A 25,603-nucleotide genomic window follows, 5' to 3' on the forward strand; every position below is an offset into this window, starting at 1 on the left:
GTTGGAATTTAGAGTATGTGAGAAGTAATGTGAAATCAGCTTAGAAATATAGGTTGGAGCCAAACTTTGAAAGCACGTAATAAATGCTGGGGTACTGACTGACAGACTGACTGAAGGACTTTAGCGCCATACAAAGGAGTTTGTATTTTATCCACAAGGTAAGAGTGAGCCCCTGGAACTTCTTGAATAGGAGAGTGGCATAATCAGACTTGCACTTTAGGAATATCAATTTGGCAGCTGTGGAGAGGGTGAGTTGTAGAAGGCAGTGACTGTTGGTGCTTATTGAGCATGATGCCCAAAACCCTCATTCTGCACATGGGAAGACAGACTCAGCTAGGGGAAGTGGTTGTCCAAGGTCACGCGGTAAATTTAGTGACAGCCAGCACCAGAAACCAGGTCTCCTGATTACCCAGTCCATGACTCTCTCAGAGGCACCACACTGTCTCTGATCATTAGTAAATGGGTGTCGGATGCTGGTGGATCACAGCCATACTAATTACAATGAGATTTAATAATAAGGTGTCTCCAGGCTGCTCATTATCAGCGGGCGGGCCTTGTCTTATGGCTCCCCTGGGTCCCCCTCCTCCCCATCCCTTTCTCCCTCCTCTTTCCCAGCCCATCCCCCACTGTTCTCAACTCAGACCTCCTCCCAGCGGCTGGCCGCATCACCCACATCCTCCTCTGGCGGCAGCTCAGTTTTATAAATAGCCGTGGAGCGTGTGACTGGGAGCGGCAGTGAGGAGGGGCCACTGAATCTGGCAGTAGCCTTGCCAGGGCAGGACTCTGAGCATCTCTCCTGGCCTTACCCATTCAAGCCAGCCCTATGGTCATAGGCCAGGGGCAGTGAACTTATTAGCGATGACTGTGGCTGCCCACAATGGCCCATGGCGGCTTTCCCAGGTCTGTGGAAGGCAAGGGAAAGGATAAATAGAAAGAGGCAGGGTCACAGAATATGAAAGAACAGAGAAGCAAGAAGCATGTGAGCCCCAGGTCATAGTTTGGGACATTGTTTAAGACAGGCCTCAGACATTGCATCTTAGAGGATTTGTTGTTGTGGTTGTTGTTAAACCTGGAAGAATAGGTAAAGATTATTTTTCATTTTAAACCCCTTGTTTTACAGATGAAGAAACTGAGGTCCAGAGAAATTATCATGACCGTTTCATTGACCTCTAACACTCAGATCCCATCCCTCTTTCTGAACCCAATTCCCTTATTTAATCCTCCTTCTGCTCACTGAGCCCCTATCCTCTCAGTCTCAGTCTCCCTTCTGAGCCCCTATCCGGGTAGGTGAGACCCCAGGCCTTTCACTGAATCTTTATTTCCCTGCAGTCTTCATTCCCATCAGTGAGTCTGTCTCCTCTCTTTTCTTCCCTCTATCTATTCCACAATTCAGGGTTGGTGCCTCCTGAACAGAGCTTGTAGATAGGGCAAGTTACCCCCAACTTGCTGGGAGTGAAACAATTCTAATTAGTATCTTGAGGAAGAGATCTACTTTGGTTTTGTTTTTATATCTTTAGCACCTAACAAAGCATCTTGAATATACTAGGCACTTTTGTCACATTGAATTTGTTGTTTAATTGATGATGCTAAAAACCTGTCACAAGTGCACAACACTTTCTTGCCATAGTACCTTACCATACATTTTAAAATAGATAAATAGATTTTTATGGATATTTATTATATCACCAGAATTACTCTCAATATCCTCTCTCTTTCTGCTCCTAGAAAGTCATTCTCAAATAAGGAAGGAAGGAAGGAAGGGAGGGAGGAAGGAAACAATCATCTATTAAACACCTACTATGTTACAGCCACTCTGCTAAGCATTTTACAAATATTATATAATTTGATTCTTACAACAACCCTAAGAGTAGATGCTATTACTACCCGTATTTTACAGTTGAGGAAACCGAGGCAAACAGAAGTTAAGTGATTTGCCCAGGATTACATAGTGTCTGAGGTTGGATATGAACTCAGATCTTCCTGACTTCAGGCCCAGCACTCTATCCATTGCTCCACCTAACTGTCACAGAGTAAATAACATTTTTAAAGAAAAAGAAAAAATGAAATAGGAAATGCTAGGAACTGCCATTTTATTGATGAGACCCAGAGAGCAGAAATTACTTACCTGAGGTCATACAATGAATTAGTAGCAGAATCAGAACTCAAGTGTTCTGACTTCCAGTCCCAAAGCTCTGGATCTAATAAAAATGAGGACTATCCTCTGGGTTTAAGGGAGCCTGCAGAGCTCAGAACCAGAAATCATTTTTCCATTTCTTGGACCTGGACTCAGAGCAGCCTTTGCTGCTGGGCCCTATTCTGGGTCACCAACCCCCCTGGGCTCTTAGAAAGAGGAGACTGGGTCCCTTTTCCTTAAATCATGTTTTGTACTCCTCTTCAGCCCCCAGCAGGCTGGAAGCAGTGGGATCAAGGAGCTGTCCCCCATGCAGTGCTGAAGGCAGTTTGCTTTGCTCTAGGTGCTCTCCCTCTCTCTGGCGCTCCTGGTTTCTCCCTCTCTTCCTTTCATCTTTCTTTCCTCACACCTCTCTCCCTCTTCTTCCCACCACCCACCTGTTTCCTTCTCTAGTCTTTACCACTCCAGCTTGCATCTGCTCATCTCTCTCTCCAGCCACCTGTTGCTCCTCCCATCTTCCTCTATTCATCTTTGCCCCAGTGTCTCTCCGTTTCTATCTATCTGTTCATCTTATATCTAATTCTGTTTCTTCCATTTCCTGTAACCATGTCTCTCCCCAATCCTGTCTCCTTCTCTCTCCTTTGTAAGCTATTTTCGTCTCTTACTTCCATGAGAATTTGGGAGATTAGAAAAGATCTCTTTCCACCTCCCCACCCCACTCCTCTGATATGACAGATAAGTCATGATTCTCTAGGGACAAAGGGCTGGCCTTAATGAGTCTAGCTGAGGTCTGACTCTAACCAAAGTCTAACCCCAGAAGCCTGACTTTGTGATGTCTGGCTTCTTCTGTCCATCTCTCAAGCTTTTCACTTGCTCACAGACTTTCTGCATTGCTTCCTAGCTTTAATGTCTTCAGAAAAACATCCGTTTCCCCTCTATAACTGTTCCTGGCAGTGAGAAGGGAGCCCCTAGAAGGGCCTGGACACTTTCCAGGAATGATTGCATTAGCCCAGTCAGGCCCCCTATTAAACTCCATTCTCCAGCCACTGATGAGGAAGACTTGAGGAGTAGGAGTAGGAAGGAGGGAATCTATTTTCGCCTGGGTAACACTAACCCAAAAGGAGTCTCTGGTCAAGTCCCTAGGGCTAAAGATTTACAGCACAGAATAAGATAGGAATGCCAGTGATTCTCTTCCCCCCTCCTCAAGACAACCCACCACCCTGAGAAAAAGGATAAACACTGGAGATATTTCTGTCAGTGACAATGCTTTGATAAACTTCATTGGCAGGAAGCTCTACTGAAGACAAGGGAGAGAATGGGCAAAATCTTCCTTAGGTTATTGACATCTTTTTTTTTAGCAATTTAAATTTATTTACCTTTCTTATGTTTCTTTTCTCTATTACATTTGGATTTCAAAGGTCTGGCCAACTCTGGTTTTTTGTTGTTGTTGTTGTTTTTAATTTATTTATTTAACTTTTAACATTCATTTTCACAAAATTTTGGGTTCCAAATTTTCTCCCCATTTGTCCCCTCCCCCACCCCAAAACACTGAGCATTCTGATTGCCCCTATCACCAATCTGCCCTCTCTTCTATCATCCCTCCCTTCCCTTGTCCCCATCTTCTCTTTTGTCCTGTAGGGCCAGATAACTTTCTATACCCCTTTGCCTGTATTTCTTATTTCCTAGTAGCAAGAACAGAACTCTACAGTTGTTCCTAAAACTTTGAGTTCCAACTTCTCTTCATCCCTCCCTCCCCACCTATTCCCTTTGGAAGGCAAGCAATTCGATATAGGCCATATCTGTGTGGTTTTGCAAATGACTTCCATAATTGTCATGTTGTGTAAGACTAACTATGTTTCCCTCCATCCTATCCTGTCCCCTGTTGCTTCTATTCTTTCTTTTGATCCTGTCCCTCCCCAAGAGTGTTGACTTCAAATTGCTCCCTCCTCCCATTGCCCTCCCTTCCACCATCCCCCACCTTGCTTATCCCCTTCTCCCCCACTTTCCTGTATTGTAAGATAGGTTTTCATACCAAGATGAGTGTGCATTTTATTCCTTCCTTTAGTGGAATGTGATGAGAGTAAACTTCATGTTTTTCTCTCACCTCCCCTCTTTTTCCCTCCACTAAAAAGTCTTTTGCTTGCCTCTTTTATGAGAGATAGTTTGCCCCATTCCATTTCTCCCTTTCTCCTCCCAATATATTTCTCTCTCACCACTTAATTTCATTTTTTAAAGATATGATCCCATCCTATTCAATTCACTCTGTGCTCTCTCTGTGTGTGTGTGTGTGTGTGTGTGTGTGTGTGTGTGTGTAATTCCATCCACTACCCAGATACTAAAAAGTTTCAAGAGTTACAAATATTGTCTTTCCATGTAGGAGTGTAAACAGTTCAACTTTAGTAAGTCCCTTATGACTTCTCTTTGCTGTTTACCTTTTCATGCTTCTCTTCATTCTTGTGTTTGAAAGTCAAATTTTCTTCTCAGCGCTGGTCTTTTCATCAAGAATGCTTGAAAGTCCTCGATTTTATTGAAAGACCATTTTTCCCCCTGAAGTATTATACTCAGTTTTGCTGGGTAGGTGATTCTTGGTTTTAGTCCTAGTTCCTTTGACTTCTGGAATATCCTATTCCATGCCCTTTGATCCCTTAATGTAGAAGCTGCTAGATCTTGTGTTATCCTTATTGTATTTCCACAATATTTGAATTGTTTCTTTCTAGCTGCTTGCAACATTTTCTCCTTGACCAGGGAACTCTGGAATTTGGCCACAATGTTCCTAGGAGTTTCTCTTTTTGGATCTCTTTCAGGTGGTGATCAGTGAATTCCTTGAAGACTTATTTTGCCCTCTGGTTCTAGAATCTCAGGGCAGTTTTCCTTGATAATTTCATGAAAGATGATGTCTAGGCTCTTTTTTTTTATCATGGCTTTCAGGTAGTCCCATAATTTTTAAATTGTCTCTCCTGGATCTGTTTTCCAGGTCAGTTGTTTTTCCAATGAGATATTTCACATGATCTTCCATTTTTTCATTCTTTTGGTTTTGTTTTGTGATTTCTTGGTTTCTCATAAAGTCATTAGCCTCCATCTGTTCCATTCTCATTTTGAAAGAACTACTTTCTTCAGTGAGCTTTTGAACCTCCTTTTCCATTTGGCTAATTCTGCTTTTGAAAGCATTCTTCTCCTCAATGGCTTTTTGAACCTCTTTTACCAATTGAGTTAGCCTATTTTTCAAGGTGTTATTTTCTTCAGCATTTTTTGGGGGTCTCCTTTAGCAAGGTGTTGACCTGCTTTTCATGCTTTTCTTGCATCTCTCTCATTTCTCTTCCCAGTTTTTCCTCTACCTCTCTAACTTGATTTTCAAAATCCTTTTTGAGCTCTTCCATGGCCTGAGCCCATTGAATACTTATTTTGGATGTTTGGGATACTGAAACCTTGATTTCTATGTCTTTCCCTGATGGTAAGCATTGTTCTTCCTCATCAGAAAGGAAGGGAGGAGGTATCTGTTCACCAAGAAAGTAACCTTCTATGGTCTTATTTTTCCCCCCCTTTTCTGGGCATTTTCCCAGCCAGTTACTTGACTTCTGAGTGTCTTCTCCACACCCACCTTGCCTCCAGATCTGCCTAGCCAGAGCTTGGGGTCTGAGATTCAAATGCTGCTTCCCAGCCTCAGGGCTTTTGGTGGGGGCAGGGCTGCTATTCAATGTGAGATTAAGTTCATGTGCTGGGGTGGCGGCAGGGCTGCCTCATGGGGCTCAGTTCCCTCAGGGGGTTTATGCAGAGACCTTCAACAATGGATCTGAGCTCCTGCCTGCTTTGGGAGCCCCTGTCCTCTGCTGCTGCCTCCCGAGGGGGCCTGAGTTATGGGGACACCTTGCTCCTCTCTCGGCAAGCCCAAAAGACCCTCTCACTGACCTTTGGTGCCTATGGGTGGAGGGACCTGGGCTGCTGCTGGAGATTCTGTCCCTGAAGCCTGCTTGGATCTGCTCCCCTCAGTGCCGCACACGTGCGCAGCCAAGGCAGGGTTGGGCTGTGCTCCAGGTCCAGTGCACGACGGACCTTTCAGGTCAGTTTTTCAGGTCTCTCTGGAGCAGAAATCTCCTCTGCTCTATTGTTCTGTGGCTTCTGCTGCTCCTGAATTTGTTGGGAGTTTTCTTTACAGGTATTTTATGGTCTGTGGGTTTGGAGCTAACATATGTGTATCTTTCTACTCTGCCATCTTGGCTCCTCCCCTCAAGTTATTGACATCTTTACCAGCATCCTCTATCCTTTATCATGTACTTGCATCTACACATGCATGCCCCCTTCTCTGGTCTGGGGCACAAAAAAATATCTCTATCTTAATATTTTTTCTTGTTTTGTTCTGTTTCTAGTATGGCCAGATTTCAGAAAAAGGTTGGCTGGTCAGGTTCTTCACAAGAGGGAAAGTTAAGGGTGGGCCATGAGAGGTGATGGGAGGAGAAACTTGGGGCCAAGGGTTATGGGTACACTTTTCGTTATCTCTCCTGCTTTCAGCTTATGTTTATCTGTCTTTTCAATAACATGGCCCCTTTCTCCCTTTTCCCTCTCCCCTCTCTCCTTTTCATCTCTCCCTCATATTTTCCTTTTCCATACCCCCTTCCCATCTCATTTCATGTCTTTTTCCATCTGTTCTCATTACTCTCTCTTCTACCTCTTCTCTCTCCTCTCCCATCCCTTTGTCTTATTTCTCCTTTTTCATCTCTTCTCATCTCTTTTATCTCTTCTTCTCCTCACTTCCTCTGCTCATCTTTCCTTCTACCTGTATTCTCAACTTCATTTCTCTTTCTGCCATTTCATCTCCATGTTTTTCCCTCTCCCCATCTTTCCCTCTCTTTGCCTCTCCTCTCTGTCTCTTTCTACAGTCAAAAAAGCCAAGTTTGATGGTGCTCAAGGTAAGTGACACCCCCCCTTGTTTTTTGTTGTGATAGAGTGAGATGGGAATGTGTGAGATGGGAATGTGTGTGAATGCCCTCTCGTTTGGAAGGGCAACATTTAAGGATAGGAGATGGGGTGGAGAAGAGAGGCAGCTCGTCTCTCCTCCATCCTCCACAAATTCTTCGTAACAAAATAGTGTCTCATTGGCAAAAACACATCAAATCTTTTGGGAAGGAGGGAGTTGGCTTGAGAAGACTTCTTTTCCACAGAGGGTAGATCTAGGACCAGTAGAAGAAATTTGCAGAGACACTGATTTTGGTTCAGTATGAGAGGAAACTTCTTAACAAAGACCCATCCAAAAGTGAAATGGTCTGTCTTCATTTGTAATGAATTTCCTGCCTCTAGAGGGTCCTTAAGTTGAGGCTGGTTGACTGCTCCTCTGGCATTTTGTAGATAGGATTCTTACTCAGATTCATGTAGGACCAAGTACTCGACTCTGAGACTATGATTCTACAAGAGGGCAGACTCTTGGGCAATACAATAGACTCTGCTCCCTATGAATTGAGAAGAGATGGGTCTGAGGACATGGGCATGAAGATTGTCTGTGTTCTTAATGCTTTCTACACACCCAAAGTCTGTTTGAGGTTGGTCTGGGGGTGGTTTGGGGAGTTCTTAATGTTAATAAATTGGAGTCACTAAGGGAGGGTCAGAGAGATCCAGTGGGCCCAACCCCAACAGCCTTTTCACTCTGTCTTCTATCTCTTCCCCCAGAAAAATTCAATACCTACGTGACCCTGAAGGTGCAGAATGTTAAGAGCACCACTATTGCGGTGCGGGGGAACTTGCCATGCTGGGAGCAAGATTTCATGTTGTAAGTATCAGTAGCACCCCAGTAGCCACACTTGCTTATCTATTCAGGCCCAGCAGCTGTGAAGGTCTGTGGAAGCTGACTCAGAGCACAGGACTGAATGATAATAATTATTCAAATATACATAGTACTTCACAGATGATTTTTCTGTTTACAAAGCTTTTCTCCATCCATCCTATCATTTGGGCCTCAAATATCCCCTGAGAGGTTAGTAGAGTGAGGATTCGTATCCCCATTTCACAGATAGCCTGAGATTCACGTTAGGGAAAGAGGCTTGCGCAAGGTCACCAAGGGACTCACTTGGGACTCGCACTTGGGTCCTCGGACTTCAGGTCCATTGGTTTTTTCACTGCTCCATATTATTCAGCTACTTAGGCTTTTATTTTTCAGTCTGTAAAGAAAGCTGCCAAATGAAAAGCTGGGCCAACATTCACCAGACTCAATCATGTAGGTTCCCCCTCCTGCCCCCCGCTCCCAGACAGACAGCCCCTCCAAGCTGCTAGGATTATTCTTGTACCTACTTCCTACAGCCATCTGTCCTACCTTGCTGTTAAGGTACCAGATTTCTCCAGATCCCTGGCCTTGGTGTGGACAATTTTATTTCTTTCTTCACCCCAATTCATGCAAGATGAAAGTTGGTTGGGTTTATTTTTTCCGCCACAAGGGCCCTTTTGACTCACTAAAGTCCCTTTGATCAAATCACTTTTTTTTTGCCTTAGTTTTCTTACCTATTAACTGGAGTGGAGTTGGGCCAAATTGCCTGTAAGGCCCTTTCTAGATCCCAATCCTATTATTTTACTAGCCGCCAAAGGGAAAATCCATAGCAAAGCAAACTGAGAGTTCAGAACTGGTAAGTCAGGGATTGCAGGCTTGGAACATGAAAATCTTAGCCCCACATCTTCCTAATTCAATCAGACTCATTAGCTTGCTCTAAGTTCCCATAAGGTATCCTTCCACCAGGTGATCCCCAGAGGTCTCTGGACATAAATCCTCTCCCCTTTTCATCTCTGGCATTGTGTCTGGTGTTTGTCATTGGCTTTCAGCCCCAATCATTTTCCTGGAGTCTCAAGTTGATGAGTCACTAGAATCATATGCCCGTAACAATCCATATCCCCTTTCCAAGGGAGAAGCCAAAACACTACTACTACTAATGATAATAATAATTTGCATTTCCATAGTGGGTTAAGGTATGGCAAGTGTTTTCCTCACAGCAACCTTATGAGGAAGGGAACTTAATTATTATTATTCCCATTTTACAAATGAGGAAAATGAGGCTCCACAGTTGACTTACCCAAGGTCATACAGCTACATTCGTAAGTTCGTGGGATTTGGAACTGGAAGGGATATCAGTGATCACCTAGTCTAATCCTCTCAGTTTACAGAAGGAAACTGAGGCTCAGGCAGAATGGCTTACTTGATCAAAGTCATGCAACTAGGCAGCCTGGTGGTACAGGTGATAGAGTACTGGACTTGGAGTCAGGAAGACCTGAGTTCGAATTTGACCTCAAACACTTGTGTGACATTAACCTTTGTCTACCTCAATTTCCTCACCTGTAAAATGGGGACCATAATAGCCCCTATCTCCTAAGGTGGTTGGGAGATTCAGATGAAGTGATATTTGTGAAGTGCTTTGCAAATCTTAAAGCCCTATGTGAATGTTAGCCATTATAAAACAAGTCAGTTATAGACCTGAGATCAATACCATGGCCTCAGTTTTTATTCTCTACCATTTACAAAACTCTTTCTCATAGGTCTTTTGGGAGGTGGGTGGTGCAAAAGTCATCAATCCTATTTTACAGAGGATGAAACTGAGACTCTGGGAGTAGAAGTGACTTGGCCACGGTTGCCAGAGCTCAAACACAGATCTCTTGACTCCTAGCCCAGCACTCTTTTCAACACAGTAAGCCCTTGTTGCTGTCTAGATGCTGGGCAGAGCTGACCTGAGTCTAGGGCCCAGGATCTAAGGAGTGGGAGAGACTATAGATAGCCCCTTATAACCCAGGAAAGCTTATGGGAGAGGGGCGAGTAGTCACTGGGGAGCCCCTAACTAGCTATAGTCTTGAGGGGGAGGCAGAATGAAGTACAACAAGAAATTCACAAATATTTCTTTGGGGCCTGTTGTATACAGATGCTCAGGCATGGGGAAGATTCAAGGTTTTGTTCAGGCGAAGACTCTACTTTTATGGAGTTTACAACCTTGTGGAAGATGAAAAAGCAAACACAGGTAGTTAGAGAATGACTTATTACATGATACATACAGTAGGGAGCTACAAACAAAGGGGAATGTCATTATCAACCAGGTTCTTCTGGGAGGAAATAGCATTTGAGTTTGTCTTTAAAAGATGGGTAGAGTTCAACAGGGGGAGAGAGAGACAGAGACAAAGAGACAGAGACTGAGAGAGACAGAAAGAGAGGAAGAGAGAGACAGAGAGAGAGAGGGAGGGATAGAGAGAGAGAGAGAGACAGAGAGACAGAGAGAGAAAGGGAGAGAGAGGGAGAGAGAGGGAGAGAGGGAGGGAGGAAGAGCACTTGAGATTTCAGGCAAAGGGAACAGAGTAACAAAATTCAGTTCCATTCCATTCAACAAGCATTTATTAAGTCAATGAATGACTGAATAAGAAAGCATTGATGTAGTGCTGACTATGTGCCAAATATCAGGGACACAAATAGAAAAAGCGTCAGTCCTTGCTCCCAAGGACCTCATATTCTACTTGAGGGGTATGGATGGGGGTGGAGGGGAGACAACACATATAAGATACTTCAGCTCCAGGACAAATGGAAAGGCCTGAAAGTTCTTCAGATGCAGTTAAAGGGCAGGTGATAAGGCCTAGAAGTCATTCATCTTATCCAAAAGCTTGTATGTGGTTCATCCAAATGGTATAAACAACGTTTGTGAAGTGGAGTCTGGAAGGATCTCATCTCCCACTATTGGGAGGAGGGAGTGGGGATTCTGATTTCCTGCCTCTGGTGGTTGGCCTGAGAAGTGTCAGCTTAACAACAACAAAATGAGGTCTTTCTGACTCTCTGCCCAGCACTCTAGCCACTGTGCCACCAGGTGCCTATGGTAAGTGCTGTTATCACCCCCATTTGACAGTTGGGGTAACTGAAGTTGATAGAGTGTAAATGACCTGCCCAAGGACACACAGCTGATAAGTGTCTGAGCCTGGATCTGAGCTCAGGTCCACCTGACTCTAACCCTCATATTTTATTCACTGTGTCTCCCAACTACCTTATGGTCTCATTTCCGGCTATGGATCTACAAATGACTGCTCTCCCCCCTTTCCTTCTACCTCTTCTGCCAGTGAAATTAATCGCCTGGACCTTGGCCTGACAGTGGAAGTTTGGAACAAAGGGCTCATCTGGGACACCATGGTGGGCACCGTATGGATCCCCCTCCGCACCATTCGCCAGTCTAATGAGGTGAGCACAAGAGATGGGGTATAGGCAAGAGCAAAGAACCAAGCACTGCCTTTAGAAACTGAATCCATGTTCAAAAGTGGGGAAGGAGGCAGGACAGTAGGAGGAGACAGTGGTCAAAGGTGATGCTGGCAGGTCTGGGAGCATGTCCAGGGCTCCCCAACAAGCTTCCTGAAGGAGGTATAAAAGAGCTGTGGATAGTTCCTGGCTCATCTTTCTTATGGAATTCTCCCCTTTTCCCAAGGTAGAGCAGGAAAGGGGTGGTGGTGTATTTTTTGCCCTTTGACTGATACACAGCATCTGTTCTGTTCTTTTTCCTGGCCTCAACCCTAATTGCATCACTTTGATCCAGAGCCTTAATGCTGCTGTGATCCCCCTTTAGACTCCCACCTCAGAGATACAGTGGCTTTCTCAGAATATCATTGTATTTTGAATGTCTCCTGGTAGGGACTGGCTGAAACAGTGCATAGTGGAGGGGTGCCAAGAGACTTAGAATGAGCATTAGCTGATGGAGTACAAGGATACCCACCACTTGGTGCTCCTACCCTCCTCCAGGAACATTTTTCCTTGGCATTGGTTTTAACCTTTGGATGCTTTCTTCTCTCCCCTAACCTTCTTCCTCTGACCACTTCTGGATTTGATGGGGTTTCCTTTCTCAGGAGGGCCCTGGTGAATGGCTAACCCTGGACTCTCAAGTCATCATGACAGACAATGAGATCTGTGGTACCAAGGACCCCACTTTTCATCGAATTCTCCTGGACACCCGCTTTGAACTGCCCTTGGGTAAGTGCTGGAGGCAGAACTTAGAACGTACCAGTCAAAGGAGAGTTCCCAGAACTTTCCTCAAGCCCTACTCTATCCCCCTTTTCCTCCACTCTGAGACTTGCTAGAATCTAACTCATGTCTAGAATTTTATATCAAGAAAATATACTGCTATGTGGACACCCGTGGACTAAAATGCAAAAAGTATAATGGAGGGCATTTGGTTTAATATGAATGGACAGAGAATAGACATGATACTATAATAAGAGCACATTACAGACTGCTTGGCCGGAAGGAAGAAATGAATGATGACTTCTAGAAGCAGATCACAAAGAAGAGTTATATAACTGTGATGAGAGACTTCATCTATATGACTATCTGCTAAAGTTCTCTGCTAAAAGGTGGATAGCTGAAAATGGGCATGTGGACCTGATTCTCACCAATAAGGAGCACCTGGAAGCCAAAGAAGAATTTGGGAAAATGTTAGAATTTGTCACAGATGAAGGAGGGCATTGTCTGATATGTTTCCTATGTTTAAGAGGACGGATTCCAGAATTCAGAGAAAGGATAGACAGTATTGTAAGATTCTACAGGAGAAGTCAGTTCAAGAGTGATGAGATTTTTTTTCAAGAAAGAAATTCTGATCATATAAAAGCAAATGGTTCTATTAAAGAAGAAAAGAGAGCTGCCTTGAGGCTACTGAAAGTTCATCCTCCACTCAGATATAAAGGATGCCTGAAGAACATCAAGGATAAGTGATAGAGAATGAGTACAAAGCATGTCATGGTCCTTTAAGGTTAGTGTTAGCCACACTAAATCCCAGAATGAGCTGAGACTGGTGGTGAATGCTAAGGATAATAACAAGGCCTTTTAAATAGATATTAAGCTCAATATGCCTCAAGAACATAATGAGATCCTGGTAAAAACAATTAATGTTATTCTTTGTTGCTGTTGAGTCCTTTCAGTTGTATCCAACTCTACATGACTTCATCTGGGGTTTTCTTGGCAAAGATACTGATGTGGTTCACCATTTCCTTCTCTAGCTAATTTTATAGATGAGGAAATTGAGGCAAATAGGGTTCAATGACTTGCCCAGGTTCACACAGCTAGTAAGTATGTGAGGCCAAATTTGAACTTAGGTCTTCCTGTCTCCAGCATCAGCACCCTATCCACTACACCAACTACCTGACCAATGTTATTCTACTCTACCATTAAAAAGGCATGGTGTCCAGAATGGAGAAGGTGAAGGTACCCATTGTCCTCTGCTCTAATCATACTATACATGGACAATGTGTGCTATTCTGAGTATCACATTTTAGGGAGGTCATTGATGAGCTAGACTGTATCCAGAGATGGGAGACCAATATAGGAAAGGAACTGGAAACCCTGAAATATGAGCATAAGGTGAAGCAATAGGGAATATTTAGACTGAAGGAAAGATTTAGAGGGAAATGGTTACTGTCTTCAAGTATTGCCAAGTCCTTGGATAACTGAAACAACTCAACAGCAACAAAAAATAACGTTAATTGTTTTTACCAGGACCTCATTATGCTACTGAGCCTAACGTCTATTTGAAAGGCCTTGTTATTATCCTTAGCATATGAGGAGCAACTGGTAGAAAGTCCATTCAAGCTCAGTATAAGGAAAAAAAACCTCTTCACAATTAGAGCTGGCTAAAACAGGGATGGGGTCCTTTTAGGGGTAGTAAGTTTTCTGTTATTAAATCAAGACTTTCAAATAGAAGGTGAATAACTACTTCTCAGGAATATGATTTCCATTCCGCTATGGATTGTTATGTATGACCTCTGAAGTTCTTTCTCTCTTTCACATGCTGAGATTCTGTAGCTCTCTGTCTTGGGAACATTTTGAGGCCTTCTCCTTAAGCCATCTCTTTGTCTTTTCACATTGAGATAGAACTAAGAAATTTTGAGCTTTGGTGGAGTTCTGCAAGTTGGCCTCAGGCTTCACCATCACTGATAGACAGCCTTGGCCTCTTTCCCTAAATATTCAGAACATCAAAGAAAGCATTCCTCCTCCTCTCCCAGACTGGATTGCCCTACTTGTGGAAAGGCAACTTGTTTTGTTAAAAAATAATGAGTTTCTCCTCGCTGTACAGATATTTGAGAGAAGATTGGATAATCTCTTATCAGGGATGTTGTAGAGGAGATTCCTGCTTGGATAAGGGTTGGCATAGGTGCCCTGAGATTCTGTAATAAGTGTCTACTGTGTACAGAGTACTTTCCTAGTCCGTCTTTTCTCTCAGGCAGTTGGAAATGAGGGCTATGACCCAAGCTTAGTTACAGAGAAGGAGGGGACCTGAAGACAACTCTACCACCCTTCCACTGGAGACACTTTGTGCAGTTGCTTTCCTCAATCTTACCTTTAGCTTCTATTCTCTCCACCACAATGCTGCCATTGTTAGCAGCTTCTTATTTCCAGGGCATCAGCGTTGGTTCTAGAGGAGTGCCGAGGCAGAACAGAGCAGCCCTGGAATGAGAGGGGACTGACGTCTGGCCTGGAGATTGCCTTGATTGAGTGTTAAGGAAGGAGACTCCATTTATAGGGTGCAAACTCTAACAAGTCTTTGATGATCCCATGGTTCTATTGATGCAGTTGGTATCTCCATTGATGTTGATCACAAGAACCTCATCCTATATAATTCCTGTCTATGTCCTTCCATCAATTCTCCATACAGGAGCTACTCAACTTTCTAGAAGCCTTGCTGTAGAACAGGAGTACCTAACCTGGGGGCCATGGCCTTGGATTTAAAAAAATTTTGGTAATTATATCTCGAGTAGTTTCTTTTTAAATTCTACGTATTTTATTTTGTGCATTTAAAAACATTCAGAAAGGGTCTGCTTTGCAGTCTACAAAGTACATATGCATGTTTCAACTTTCTGTCGCCCTTTGGGTCATTGGCAATTTTAAGATCTTGATACTTTATGATTTGAAGCCATATAGCATTGTAAGTAGACTGCTGATGTTTAAAAGGATGGCCTTCTTCAGCCTGGGATCACTGAAAGCAATGAATAGCTTCCCACAAGCTACCAAGGCTGCTCTGACCTTCTGTTCAATTTACTGTCCATCTGCTGTCCCTATCCCAGGTATATGCATGGATGGACTAACTCAATGGGCTGTCCATTCAACTACTTCTCATCATCTGGGTAACATACATTCTTTATCCACTTAGCTTTTTGTGTGTAGACAGACTAGTCTTGTTTCTTTTGATGATCCATGGCAATCACTTTAGGAGGCCCTAAATGTGCTGAGTTTCATGCTATTGGCCCAATGTAAAAACAGGAATACCTGGAAATCCTTGCAATCAATTGGGAGTTCTTTTTCCATTTAGCCTACATTATCTTTGGTGACAACACCAAACCCATTTGTTAACATATGTTAACAAACGTATGTTTGCTTTATGCCTAACTTGCTTAACAATTTCACTCTAGGGCAGCATAGAATAATAGAAAGAATTCTATATCTGAAGCCAGGAGACCTGGGTCTAAATCCCACCTTAGACTCTTACTTTCTGTTTGCTCATGGCAAGGCACTTAATTTCTCGGAGCTGCAATTTCTTCTTCTATAAAATAGGGATGATAATTCTTTCAAAACCTAACAGGCTTGTTTTGAAAAAGGCACTTCAAAAACTTTACAGTTTTATAAAAATGAGTTATTGTAATTCAATAAACACTTATTAAGGCCTTACTGATATTCAGAGAATTATTGAACAAAGTTATATCTGTGATTGCAGACATGTCATGGAATCTTGTATAATCTTAATCTATGAGTGGGAGATACTTAGTTGAGGAGACCCTTTAAGGGTATGTTTTGTTTTACTCAGTCAATTGCTTTTATTTATTTATTTTTGGGGTAATTGATGAACAGTAAACACAATGGGATTTTATATTTTCTATACCTTTCATTGGGTAGTCAGATGGCACGATGAAGAGAGTGCTGGGCTTGGAGTCAGAAACGCTGATCTTCCTGAGTTCAAATCCATCCTCAGATACTTACTACCTGTGTAACCCTTGGCAAGTCACTTAATCTTGTTTGCCTCAGTTTTCTCCTCCGTCAAGTGAGCTGATGAAGGAAATGGTAAACCATTCCAGTATCTTTGCCAAGAAAATCCTAAATGGTATCAAGGAGAGTGGGACGTGACTGAGCAATAACAAATAGCTTTTCTTATGTGGCTATGAAGATGTGGTATGATTTGGAAATGTGATTGTAGAAATGTATTATTCCTTTCTTATATTTTCATCTAGGATACTCTCAACACCTATCTAGACCATTCTTATAAAGTTTTTATGTAGATGGGAAAGAAAGTCCTGATTTATGGCTACTGGTGTCTTTTCAGTCAACTTCGCTTTAGTAAGAATGCTGTCCATGGGTTTGGTTTTTTTTCATCCTTTTGGAAATTCCTCACCTTTGTAATATCCTCAAAACTGATTCTTTCATGCCTTTAAAAATATCACCTCCATATGGACTTCTTGTGCATTTTGTTAGGTAAAGCTGTTCTCACTTCTTGAGTGCCAATTCTACTTCCACATTGAGTACTGACGTGGTAGAGTCTATATATGGCTATTCTACTGTTTTTTATGATGAAAATGAATTATATAGGAAAGCTGGCAAGTGTATATTTCATATCTATTGTTGAGTTTTCCCATTTCAGCTAAAAATATTTTCAAGATTATGGGGCCTTGTTGGATCTTACACCAATTATTTGTAGCCTTGTTTTCCCATTCACTATTTTTCACTCTTCTGTAAGGCAATACTGTGAAAAATCTTCCATCCTCCTTTTCTGTGATGTTTTGCAAATGAGTAAGTGTTGTACTCTAAAGTGGTGTGGTCTTTGCTTTTTAATACCTCTCTGGTTGGCAGAGGTCAGTGTTCGATAGCTGAATTGCTTTCTGGGTTCATTTGGCCTCCTAGTTGTGGCAACTGTTTTATATTTGTTAAACTTTTCTAAAAAATAGTGATAATTAGGGCCAATTTTTTTGTTTGTTTTTGGAAGATTGTAAGAACACAGGATTATGGGTATCTATTTTTGGAAGAGGACTTAGAGACAATAGTTTATCTTAATAGATGAGTTGGAATGGTTACAGTTGCTGCAACTATCTTCATGTTGGTTTCCTTGCCTATGCTCATCATAAGCATTGTAACTTGAGGTGACCAAGTGTACCATGAAATGATCTTTCTTGTCCTCGGGTGCATTCCAAGTTTCTTTATTTACCTCCCCGAGAGGGACTTGAGAGCCAGACTTCCATTTAGCTGCAACTTCTTGATATCTTCAGATTTTATATAAAGAATGTAAATGTGGATGAGGTTCCATTCCTCCAGGACTGGGTCAACTCACTGGTCATTGGATGAAAATTTTACATTTAGAGTATTAGTGTTTAAGTTGGTGTTTTGTAGGAAACCTAAAAATGGTAAGATTCTTAGCACCCTTTTCAACCACTCTACTCCAGTCACTGTAGAATGAGAACCAGAGGACATTTTATATTTTTATCTGTTCCAATGTATTGCCATGGCCAAAGAATTCATCATCTAATAACCAACACACTGGCAGTGTGAGTCTCTGTACTAATCTGGGCCAGTCCTTAGATTGAATAGCCTGTTTCTAGGACCACACACAAAGTCTTTCCAGTTTAGTAGGATCTACCAGCACTTACACTCTTCTGGCAAAATCCTCCAGTCCTGGTTCACCTCCATACCATAATGAGTGAGCAGATGAAGGCTTTTGTACAGAGGACCTACTTTGGAGGTGAGAGAAGCAGAAGTAGGGGAGAAGAGAGAGGCAGAAGAGAAAAAAAGAGAGGAAAGAAGAGGAGAAGAGTGGAGAAGATAGAAGAGGGAAGACCCAAAGGATGCTCCAAGCCTTTCCTGTTCATGCCTTCCAGGAACTACATTTTCTGCCATGCTGCTATTTAATTAATGCCAATGATGAGCTGCTCCTAATGATGAATTGCCTCCTTCCTTGGCCATCCATCTTAGACTAAAAGTACCTGTAGGTGAAGCAGCCTTCTCTCTCTCACTTTTCTTTTCTCCCTCCCCTCCCTCCCCTCTTCCTTTCTCCTTTCTCTTCTTGCATCCCTCCCCAACAACCATTGCTTTGGGACAACCTGTTTTTCTCTCCCATACTTCAATCCATGTCCCATGGGAGGTTCACTTGCTGATGGGCTGACAGATGTGGATTTGGTTTTCAGACATCCCTGAGGAAGAGGCTCGGTATTGGGCAAAGAAGCTGGAGCAGTTGAATGCTATGAGGGACCAGGATGATGTGAGTAGATGGGCATGGTGCCCAAATTCTGTTTGCCCCAACACATGGCTATCCCTGGGGACTGCATGAATAGCTCCTTAAGCCTACTGGGTATCTAGATTCTTTTTCTTGGTGGAAGAGCGTGGCATAGGACAGACCTGTGGTTGGGTAGGTAATGGGATGTCTGGGTTCCACATTTCTGCCTTCGGGCTCCCTAGAGTCCTCTGCCCTCCCCTGAGCTTCCTTCTCCCATTCTCTCTTCTCCCTTCAGTATTCATTTCAAGAAGAACAGGACAAGCCTCTTCCAGTCCCAAGCTCCCAGTGTTGTAAGTACTGCTCTCTTCCATTCATGGCCCTGAACAGTGGGGTCCTTCCCTGGGGCAAAGGGCACTAGTGGAGTAACACATCCTCCCACTGCCTTATTGCCTGCCCTCCTGCCTGGGTCTGGTGCCACAGGGGATTTGGGTTTTGAGTGTCTTCTGAGATATAGTTCTTGGCTTTGATCCCTCCTGGTGTCCCCTGAGGTGCTGTGTCTTCACATTCCAAGAAGCTAGGCTCACTCAGGCCTGATTCCCCTTGCAGATCCTATGGGACCCACTTCTCTGAGATAAAAATAAAAGAAATAATAAAACAGCCCAGCAGCCCTCTAATAACTTCTGCCTGTGAACTCCCAGTTCAACTTATCCCATTTGGGATTCATGCACCACCAGATTCAAATTCTCTGTTTGGGGGAAGCATTTCACCAGTAGAGTTATCCCTCATTTCTAGCAACCCCTGACCTCTGCCAGAGTCCTGGACCTGACTTACCCCCAAGGCCCCTCTCTCTTTGGCTCCTTTTCCCTTCTGTCCTTCTCCTATCCTCCTTCTCACCTTCACATATCTCCCCATCCTCCAGCATCCCTACCACTCCACCCCCATTCTACATGTGCCTGGGATGGATTGAGGGAAAGAGTTGGAAGGGGGAATGGCCAGTTCCTCAAAGGTGAGAAGAGCAGTCTAGTGGAAAGAGGCAGGACTAGGAGCAAGGACACCTGGGTTCTGAAGGATCTGATAACCACAGTGCATTATGATAATATCGGAACTGTTTTTATCTTTATTAGAACCAGTTCTGCCACTAACTCATTGTGTATCCTTGGGTAAGACACTCAACCTCTCTGTGCCTCAGTTGTATCATCTGTCAAATGAACAGAATAATCTCTGCCAACTTCCCAAGTTATGGTGGGAATCAAATTAAATGATAGCTTTAAAATTCTTTGGGGAATAAAAAAGCACTCTCCAGACATGAGGGATTTCTTTTTGGTATGGAGACCTGTTCCAGATCCTGCAAAGGAGAAACAGCAAAGAAATGGGGAAATTTGGGATAGAGAATGTTGGGAGCATAAGAAGAGAACCTGTTCACCCCTTTGGCAGGTGGAATTAGATTGGGAACTGGGTAAGATTTGGAACCCCGAGATGGCATAGAAATCTATGCCAGGTAAATACCTTTGTTTTTCTCGTTCCTCCTCAGTCACCTTCTGGTCAAATGCCCAGGTAGATAGTTAGCAACAAAGAGATCTATAGGAACTAAGAAAGTCTGCCAATAGAATAGCTCCACAGATCCCACTATCAAATTCATTAACCTTTGGACTTCTCTTGTCCTAGTAAAGAACCAGTTGGGATGAACCTGTGAGGGCCAATGCTTACAAACATCTGACTGGCTGGGCAAGGAATCTGATGGATTGAGAATAGACATATTTCCCTAACAGCCAAGATCTCAGCTTAGCTTTGAGTGCCAGGATGAACGTCCAAGCTTGAGAGGGTCATCCATGCCCTACCCACCCAAGGCTGCCCCATCCATCTGGGTACACAATAGTCCAGGGGCAGTGGGTGAGAAGAATAGTTCCTGGGCCAGGAAAGCTTCTGACAAGTAAAGGCTCAGACAGTAGGACTCTTCCCTTGAAAACCCAGGACCAAAGCCAAATTTAAATCTGAGGATTCTCTGTTCAAGCCCTGGCTTGAATCCAGGTGCCAGGGAGAATGGGCAGACAAGGGAGATAAAATTGGCAGTGGGTGTTCTGACCTCATGCCCGGCTTCAGGGGTAGCATCACTAACTTCTGGGAGCCAGGGCAGTTTTTCTCATTGATGGGATGATGGAATCAAGCTCAGAGTTAGCCTGTAGGAAAGGCAGTACGTCACAGGGGAAGGACCACTATGTCTCAGGTAGAGGAATTTGGTTGAAGTTTGACACTGCCACTAATTAGCTATATGACTTCAGCAAATCCGGTAGCTTTTCTTCACCTCCATTTCCTCACCTGCAAAAGGAAGGGCTCTACTACATGAACTCTAAGGTACCTTCCTGTTCTAAACTGAGCTAAGGGGCAGGACTTGGAATCAAGCAAGACCTGAGTGTGACCCCTGCCGCAGACCCTTAACTACCTGTGTGAAATGGGCAGGCCACTTAACATCTCTGACTGATGTATCTATTCAATGAGGGTGTTGGACTTGACCTCTAAGGTCTTTTCCAGCTCTAAATCTATGATCTTACAACCTCCTTGCCTAGGGTCCCCAGTATTTGGGACTTTGGGGAATATCTATGCCATATGATGTACCCAAAGGCAAAGAATTCAGTCCTGGCTCGACCATTAATATGCTCTGTGACCTTGAGTGAATCACTTCTCTTTCCTGTGCCTCATTTTTCCCCATCTCTAAAATGGGCATAATAATCCCTACCAGGCCTCCCTTACATGGTAGCCATGAAGGTCAAATGAAATAAGGCTTGTAAAGCACTTTGTGAATTGTCAAGTGATAACTAGGTATTCCAGTGGATAGAATGCTGGACTTGGTATCAGGAAACTCTGAGTTCAAACCCTGCACCAGACTCCTAACTAGCTGTGTGACCTTGAGCAAGTCATTTTACCTCTGTCTTCCTCAGTTTCTTCATCTGCAGAATGAGGTGATTGAACTCGATGCCTCTAGGATCTCTTCCTGCTCTAACTCTTTGATCCTAAGACCTATTAAGTTTTACTCTTAGCATATGAATGCCCTCCATCCAAGGGATGCAGCAAGACTGGCCACTTCCTCCTTTAAGATATAGGCTCCTTTCCCTGCTCCCCTCCCTCCCAAGAAAAAGAGGAGGAGACCTGTTTCAATGAGGAGCACAATACTCGTGCCACGGTGAGCATCTACTGTATCCTTCATGGATAGGCATGTTCCGTAGCCTGAGTAATATATTGTGAGCCCTGAGGCAGCATGGCATGTTCCATGGGCCCGAAGTCAGGAAGATCAGGGCTCGAAGCCTGTCACATGAACATGGACGAGTCACTTAACTTCTCCCACACTCAATTTCCTCATCTGTAAAATGGGGATAAAAATAGCACCTACCTCCCTGGGTTATTGGAAGGCTCAAATGAACTAATGTATGCAAAGGCTAGGTAAATATAATCTATCATTATTATTATTAATTATTATTATATGTTATTATTATTGATCCCATAAACATCCCCTGGCCCACACCAAAAAAATGGTGGGGGAAAGGTCAAGAAGAGGATTCTTTCCAAGGGAATCAGAGGAAATCCTCTTTGCCTATGAAGCTGAATGAATGAATGAAAAGCATTTACTATGGGCCTAGCACCAGGAATCCAAAGAGTTCCTGCATGCTTTCTCCTGAGCAGAGTTTGCTCTCCCTCTATCTCTGCCCATGACTTTGGTCACACCTGCTTTTTAGCACAACCTTCATAAGATGCTCCGTATTCCTCCAACTTTTCTCTGATTCCTCCCTCTCCTCTTCCCCACCCTACCAGCTCCTCCCCAACCTTCTCCCTGCCTCCTCCTTCCCTCTCAGTCCCATTCTTTTCCAGTGGGGGGAGGGAGGGAAGCTGGACTAAAAGTTTACTTTCAACTGTAAAATTCTAAACTGCTTTGAGTTGACGGACAGGAGAGAGGGAGGTGGACTGGGAACAATGGGAGAGGAAGAGAGCAGGCGTCCAGAAAGTGCTCCCAATTCAGCCCCTGCTCCCTGTCCTGTGCCCTCTTCCATGCCCACTGCCTCAAGTCCTGCCCATCTTTATTATCTCTGCCCCTTTTCTTTGTAGGCAACTGGAGTTATTTTGGCTGGGGGGAGCAGCAGAGTAAGTACTGAGCCGGCGATTTGTCCAGCGTGAGGGGGTGGAATGGGGGCGTATGGCTCCCCTGACCATGTTCCCCTTCCCTCCTCCTACCCAATCCCTGAAGAGCAGTATGGGGAACCTGGCACAGTCAGCCTGGCACATCCCTGCCTTTCCCCTGTCCTTTTGCATCTTCATCCTCCAGTCTGGTGGTGGCAGGAGGGGTGTCCCTATGTCACCTGATGAGCAGAGGAAGAATGTGGGAATTTGGGGCTAACCTTGGAGCCCCTGTAAGGCTTCAGTCTGAAAATGAGGGTTGCCATTTGGGATTGCATGGGACTAGATGCCCACAAGTACCCCCTTAGGGACCTTCAGGACCTCCACCTGTGCCCAAGTCTCTCTCCTTACCCTCTGCCCCCATGTCCAATCCCATATCTCTTCCCCTACCTGTCACCTACTCCCTTGTTGATTCTCTCCTCCCCCCTCCTTCTCTTCCCCCTCCTCTTGTGGGGAAGAAGGATGAATGTAACTCTGGACAAGTCTTCTCTGTGGGCCTCAGTCTCCCTTTTTGTAAAATGAAAGAGTTGGACTAGAATAATATCCTAGTCTAGAATAGATCATCTAGTCATTAGATGATCCCTAAGTTCCTTCCTAGCTCTATCATTATACTATTTTGTGAAAAGGGTCCAGATGAGAAACTAAAGATAGTGGCAGGGCTGTGGGGGTGGTTATCAGGGACCCTCAGTTACCTCATCTGGAGGGATGGATGAGCATCTAGATGAACACTTCCAGTGGTCCCATGCCCTGAACTTCTGCTTTGTCCACAGCCTTCTGCCCACTCTGTGCCCTCAAACCCCTCCCTACCCCAATTCTCTACATCTTCTCCTGCTTCCAGCAAAACATCCCAACCAATGGGTCAGTGTTGCTATACCTCTGAAGGAATATCACCAAGGGGTGATAGGTGAGCCCAGGGCTGAGGAGGAAACCTTGACATTGCACCACAAATTGGGCCTGGCCACCCCAGAAGGCTCTTGTAGCCTCAATACCATTGAGGATAGCTGGTTCTGGAAAAAAGTCAGGCAGGTGGAGCTGGCACCATGCCACCTGTGTCTCCTCAAGGCCCAGTTGGAGCCTGGTAAACCTTCCTTCTCCAAGCCTACTTAAACCCTGGGTATATTTCTATTGACCATGAATCTGCAGGTATCTCTGTCTCCCATATAATACCCTAATATCCTGGATCCTGTCTCCTCCCTTCTTCCTGTCTCCAGCCTGGGCCATCCATTTTCGATGAAGTGGGTGCCAAACTTCTACACTTCCCTTCTGCCATCATGGATCTATCACCTCTCTTTTATTCCTTTCTCTTTTCCCCTTGTTTTACTCAAAGCCCATACAGCTTCATTCCTCAAGCATCACCATGGCCAAGCTGACTGTCTCTTCCTCCAATCTTCCTTTTACAGTCTCTCCCATATAGGGAGTCACATGCTGCATCCCATGTTAAGGACAACCTTCTTTGACTTGCATGAGATACTTAACCTCACATAGTGTAGCGACAGAGGGGAAGAAAGCAGCTGGCATTAGGGACACCCTAGGTATTGGGGGGAGTATCCCTAAATTCACAGTCATTCTTTGGGATCAAAGGCATTTTGGTACCACCCATGGAGCCTAAAAGGGAGGTGGCTGGGTTGTCTATTGGGAACAACCATCCATCCTACCTCCCAGTCCTTCATCCTTTTCCCTTCTGCATCCCTTCCTTTCCATTTGGGACCTTTCCAGATGAAGACCCAGACAGTGCTGTGGACGACCGGGACAGCGATTACCGCAGTGAGACCAGTAACAGCATCCCACCTCCCTACTACACCACATCCCAGCCAAATGCCTCTGTCCACCAGTATTCAGTCCGACCTCCTCCACTGGGGTCCCGAGATTCCCGGGATTCTTACAGTGATTCTATGAGGAGCTATGAAGACTACTCAGAAGCACCCCCAGTCAGGTATCTGGTGGGGAGTAGAAGAGGAGAAGGGGAGGAACTAGAATCCTGGGGCGGCATGAGGAGGGGGAGGCTGGAATGGAAGGAAAGAGATTATCTACTCCAACTCTCCTTTTACAGATGAACAAACTCAGACTCAGCAAGGGGCAACAAACTTCCTTAAGATCAGCCAGTTAGTATTGGAAGTAAACCCCAGGTCTGACTAGTAGGCCAGCATTCTCTATGAGACAAGGCTTCCCCCTTGAATATTGTTGAATGGAAGAGTAAGGGGAGAAGGGGAGTAAGGGAAGGGGAGAAGTAGGAGGTGAATGGAAGTTGGGGTCTGAAGAGGAAATGGACCCTGCTTCTGGGCACAGGGTAGAGTCTAAGAGTTTTGATCTCTAATCCAGAGGCTCCTAACCTTTTTTTCATCATGGATCCCTTGGACAGTCTAATGAAGCCTATGGATTTATCAGAATTATGTCTTAAAATGCATTAAATAAAATATAGAGGATTACAAAGAACAACTATTGAAAAATAATTATGACAAAGCAAGTTAAGGACCACTGCTACTCTGTCTAGCAAGAGGGAGTTGCCTCACCCATGGTGCAGGATCACTGCAAGGAGCATACTGTCTTGCACAGAGCTGGTGTTTAACCCAACATTGGTTGGATTTACAAAATTGAATTAAGTTGTCTTCAGGCCAGGCAAGTTAAAGGAGCTGTTCTTCGTTGACCCAGAGATGATACTGAAACTTGGACAAATAACTCAAATGTGTGGGGCCCTGAAAATGGGTTGGTCTCTTGGAACATTCATGAGTCCAGTGTAGGCAAGGGGGCAGAGCTTAACCTTCCTGCCATGTGGTACCAACCAAGCTAATCCCAGGATGACCCCACCCATTGACACTTGCCCTCCCCTCCCCAGGGGGAGCCATAGCTAAATATCCCTCCCCTACCTGCTGACCATGTTCCTCCTCCCATTTCCCCACTCCCTGGCAGACGCTTCAGTAGCGTCGATCCAACCACTCGGGGCCACAGCGACTCGGAGGCTGGCCGGGGCTGGCCAACCCGCCGCCATTATTCCCTTGAGAACAGGCCATCCCTAGACCTGTCAGATAGGTGGGTCCTTTCCCTGTTGTGAGCCTCATGCCCCGTCCAGTGCTGTGGTCTGGTCCTCGTGGGCTGGGGCAGGCCGATACCGCTGGCCAGTCACCCCTAGTCCATATAACTCCCT

The 25,603-nt window shown here is 44.4% G+C and overlaps 1 protein-coding gene across 3 annotated transcripts in view; it reads left to right on the top strand.

The window, feature by feature from the left end:
* Nucleotides 1-7,809: 7,809 nt before the first annotated feature.
* Nucleotides 7,810-25,603, top strand: part of UNC13A (unc-13 homolog A) — a 73,159-nt gene continuing 55,365 nt past the window's right edge. For all 3 annotated transcript variants that reach the window (XR_011965479.1, XM_072601080.1, XM_072601081.1), the window contains exons 1-7: nt 7,810-7,889; nt 11,189-11,306; nt 11,963-12,086; nt 18,269-18,342; nt 18,593-18,647; nt 22,393-22,428; nt 24,178-24,394. Coding sequence is in view for 2 of the 3 variants with exons in the window: in XM_072601080.1 (XP_072457181.1) it covers nt 7,885-7,889; nt 11,189-11,306; nt 11,963-12,086; nt 18,269-18,342; nt 18,593-18,647; nt 22,393-22,428; nt 24,178-24,394 (629 nt within the window). In the remaining variant the exon portion in view is untranslated. The remainder of the gene's footprint in view (nt 7,890-11,188; nt 11,307-11,962; nt 12,087-18,268; nt 18,343-18,592; nt 18,648-22,392; nt 22,429-24,177; nt 24,395-25,603) is intronic.

The sequence above is a fragment of the Notamacropus eugenii genome, chromosome 4 (genome assembly GCF_028372415.1).
Source record: "Notamacropus eugenii isolate mMacEug1 chromosome 4, mMacEug1.pri_v2, whole genome shotgun sequence".
NCBI classification, from domain to species: domain Eukaryota; kingdom Metazoa; phylum Chordata; class Mammalia; order Diprotodontia; family Macropodidae; genus Notamacropus; species Notamacropus eugenii.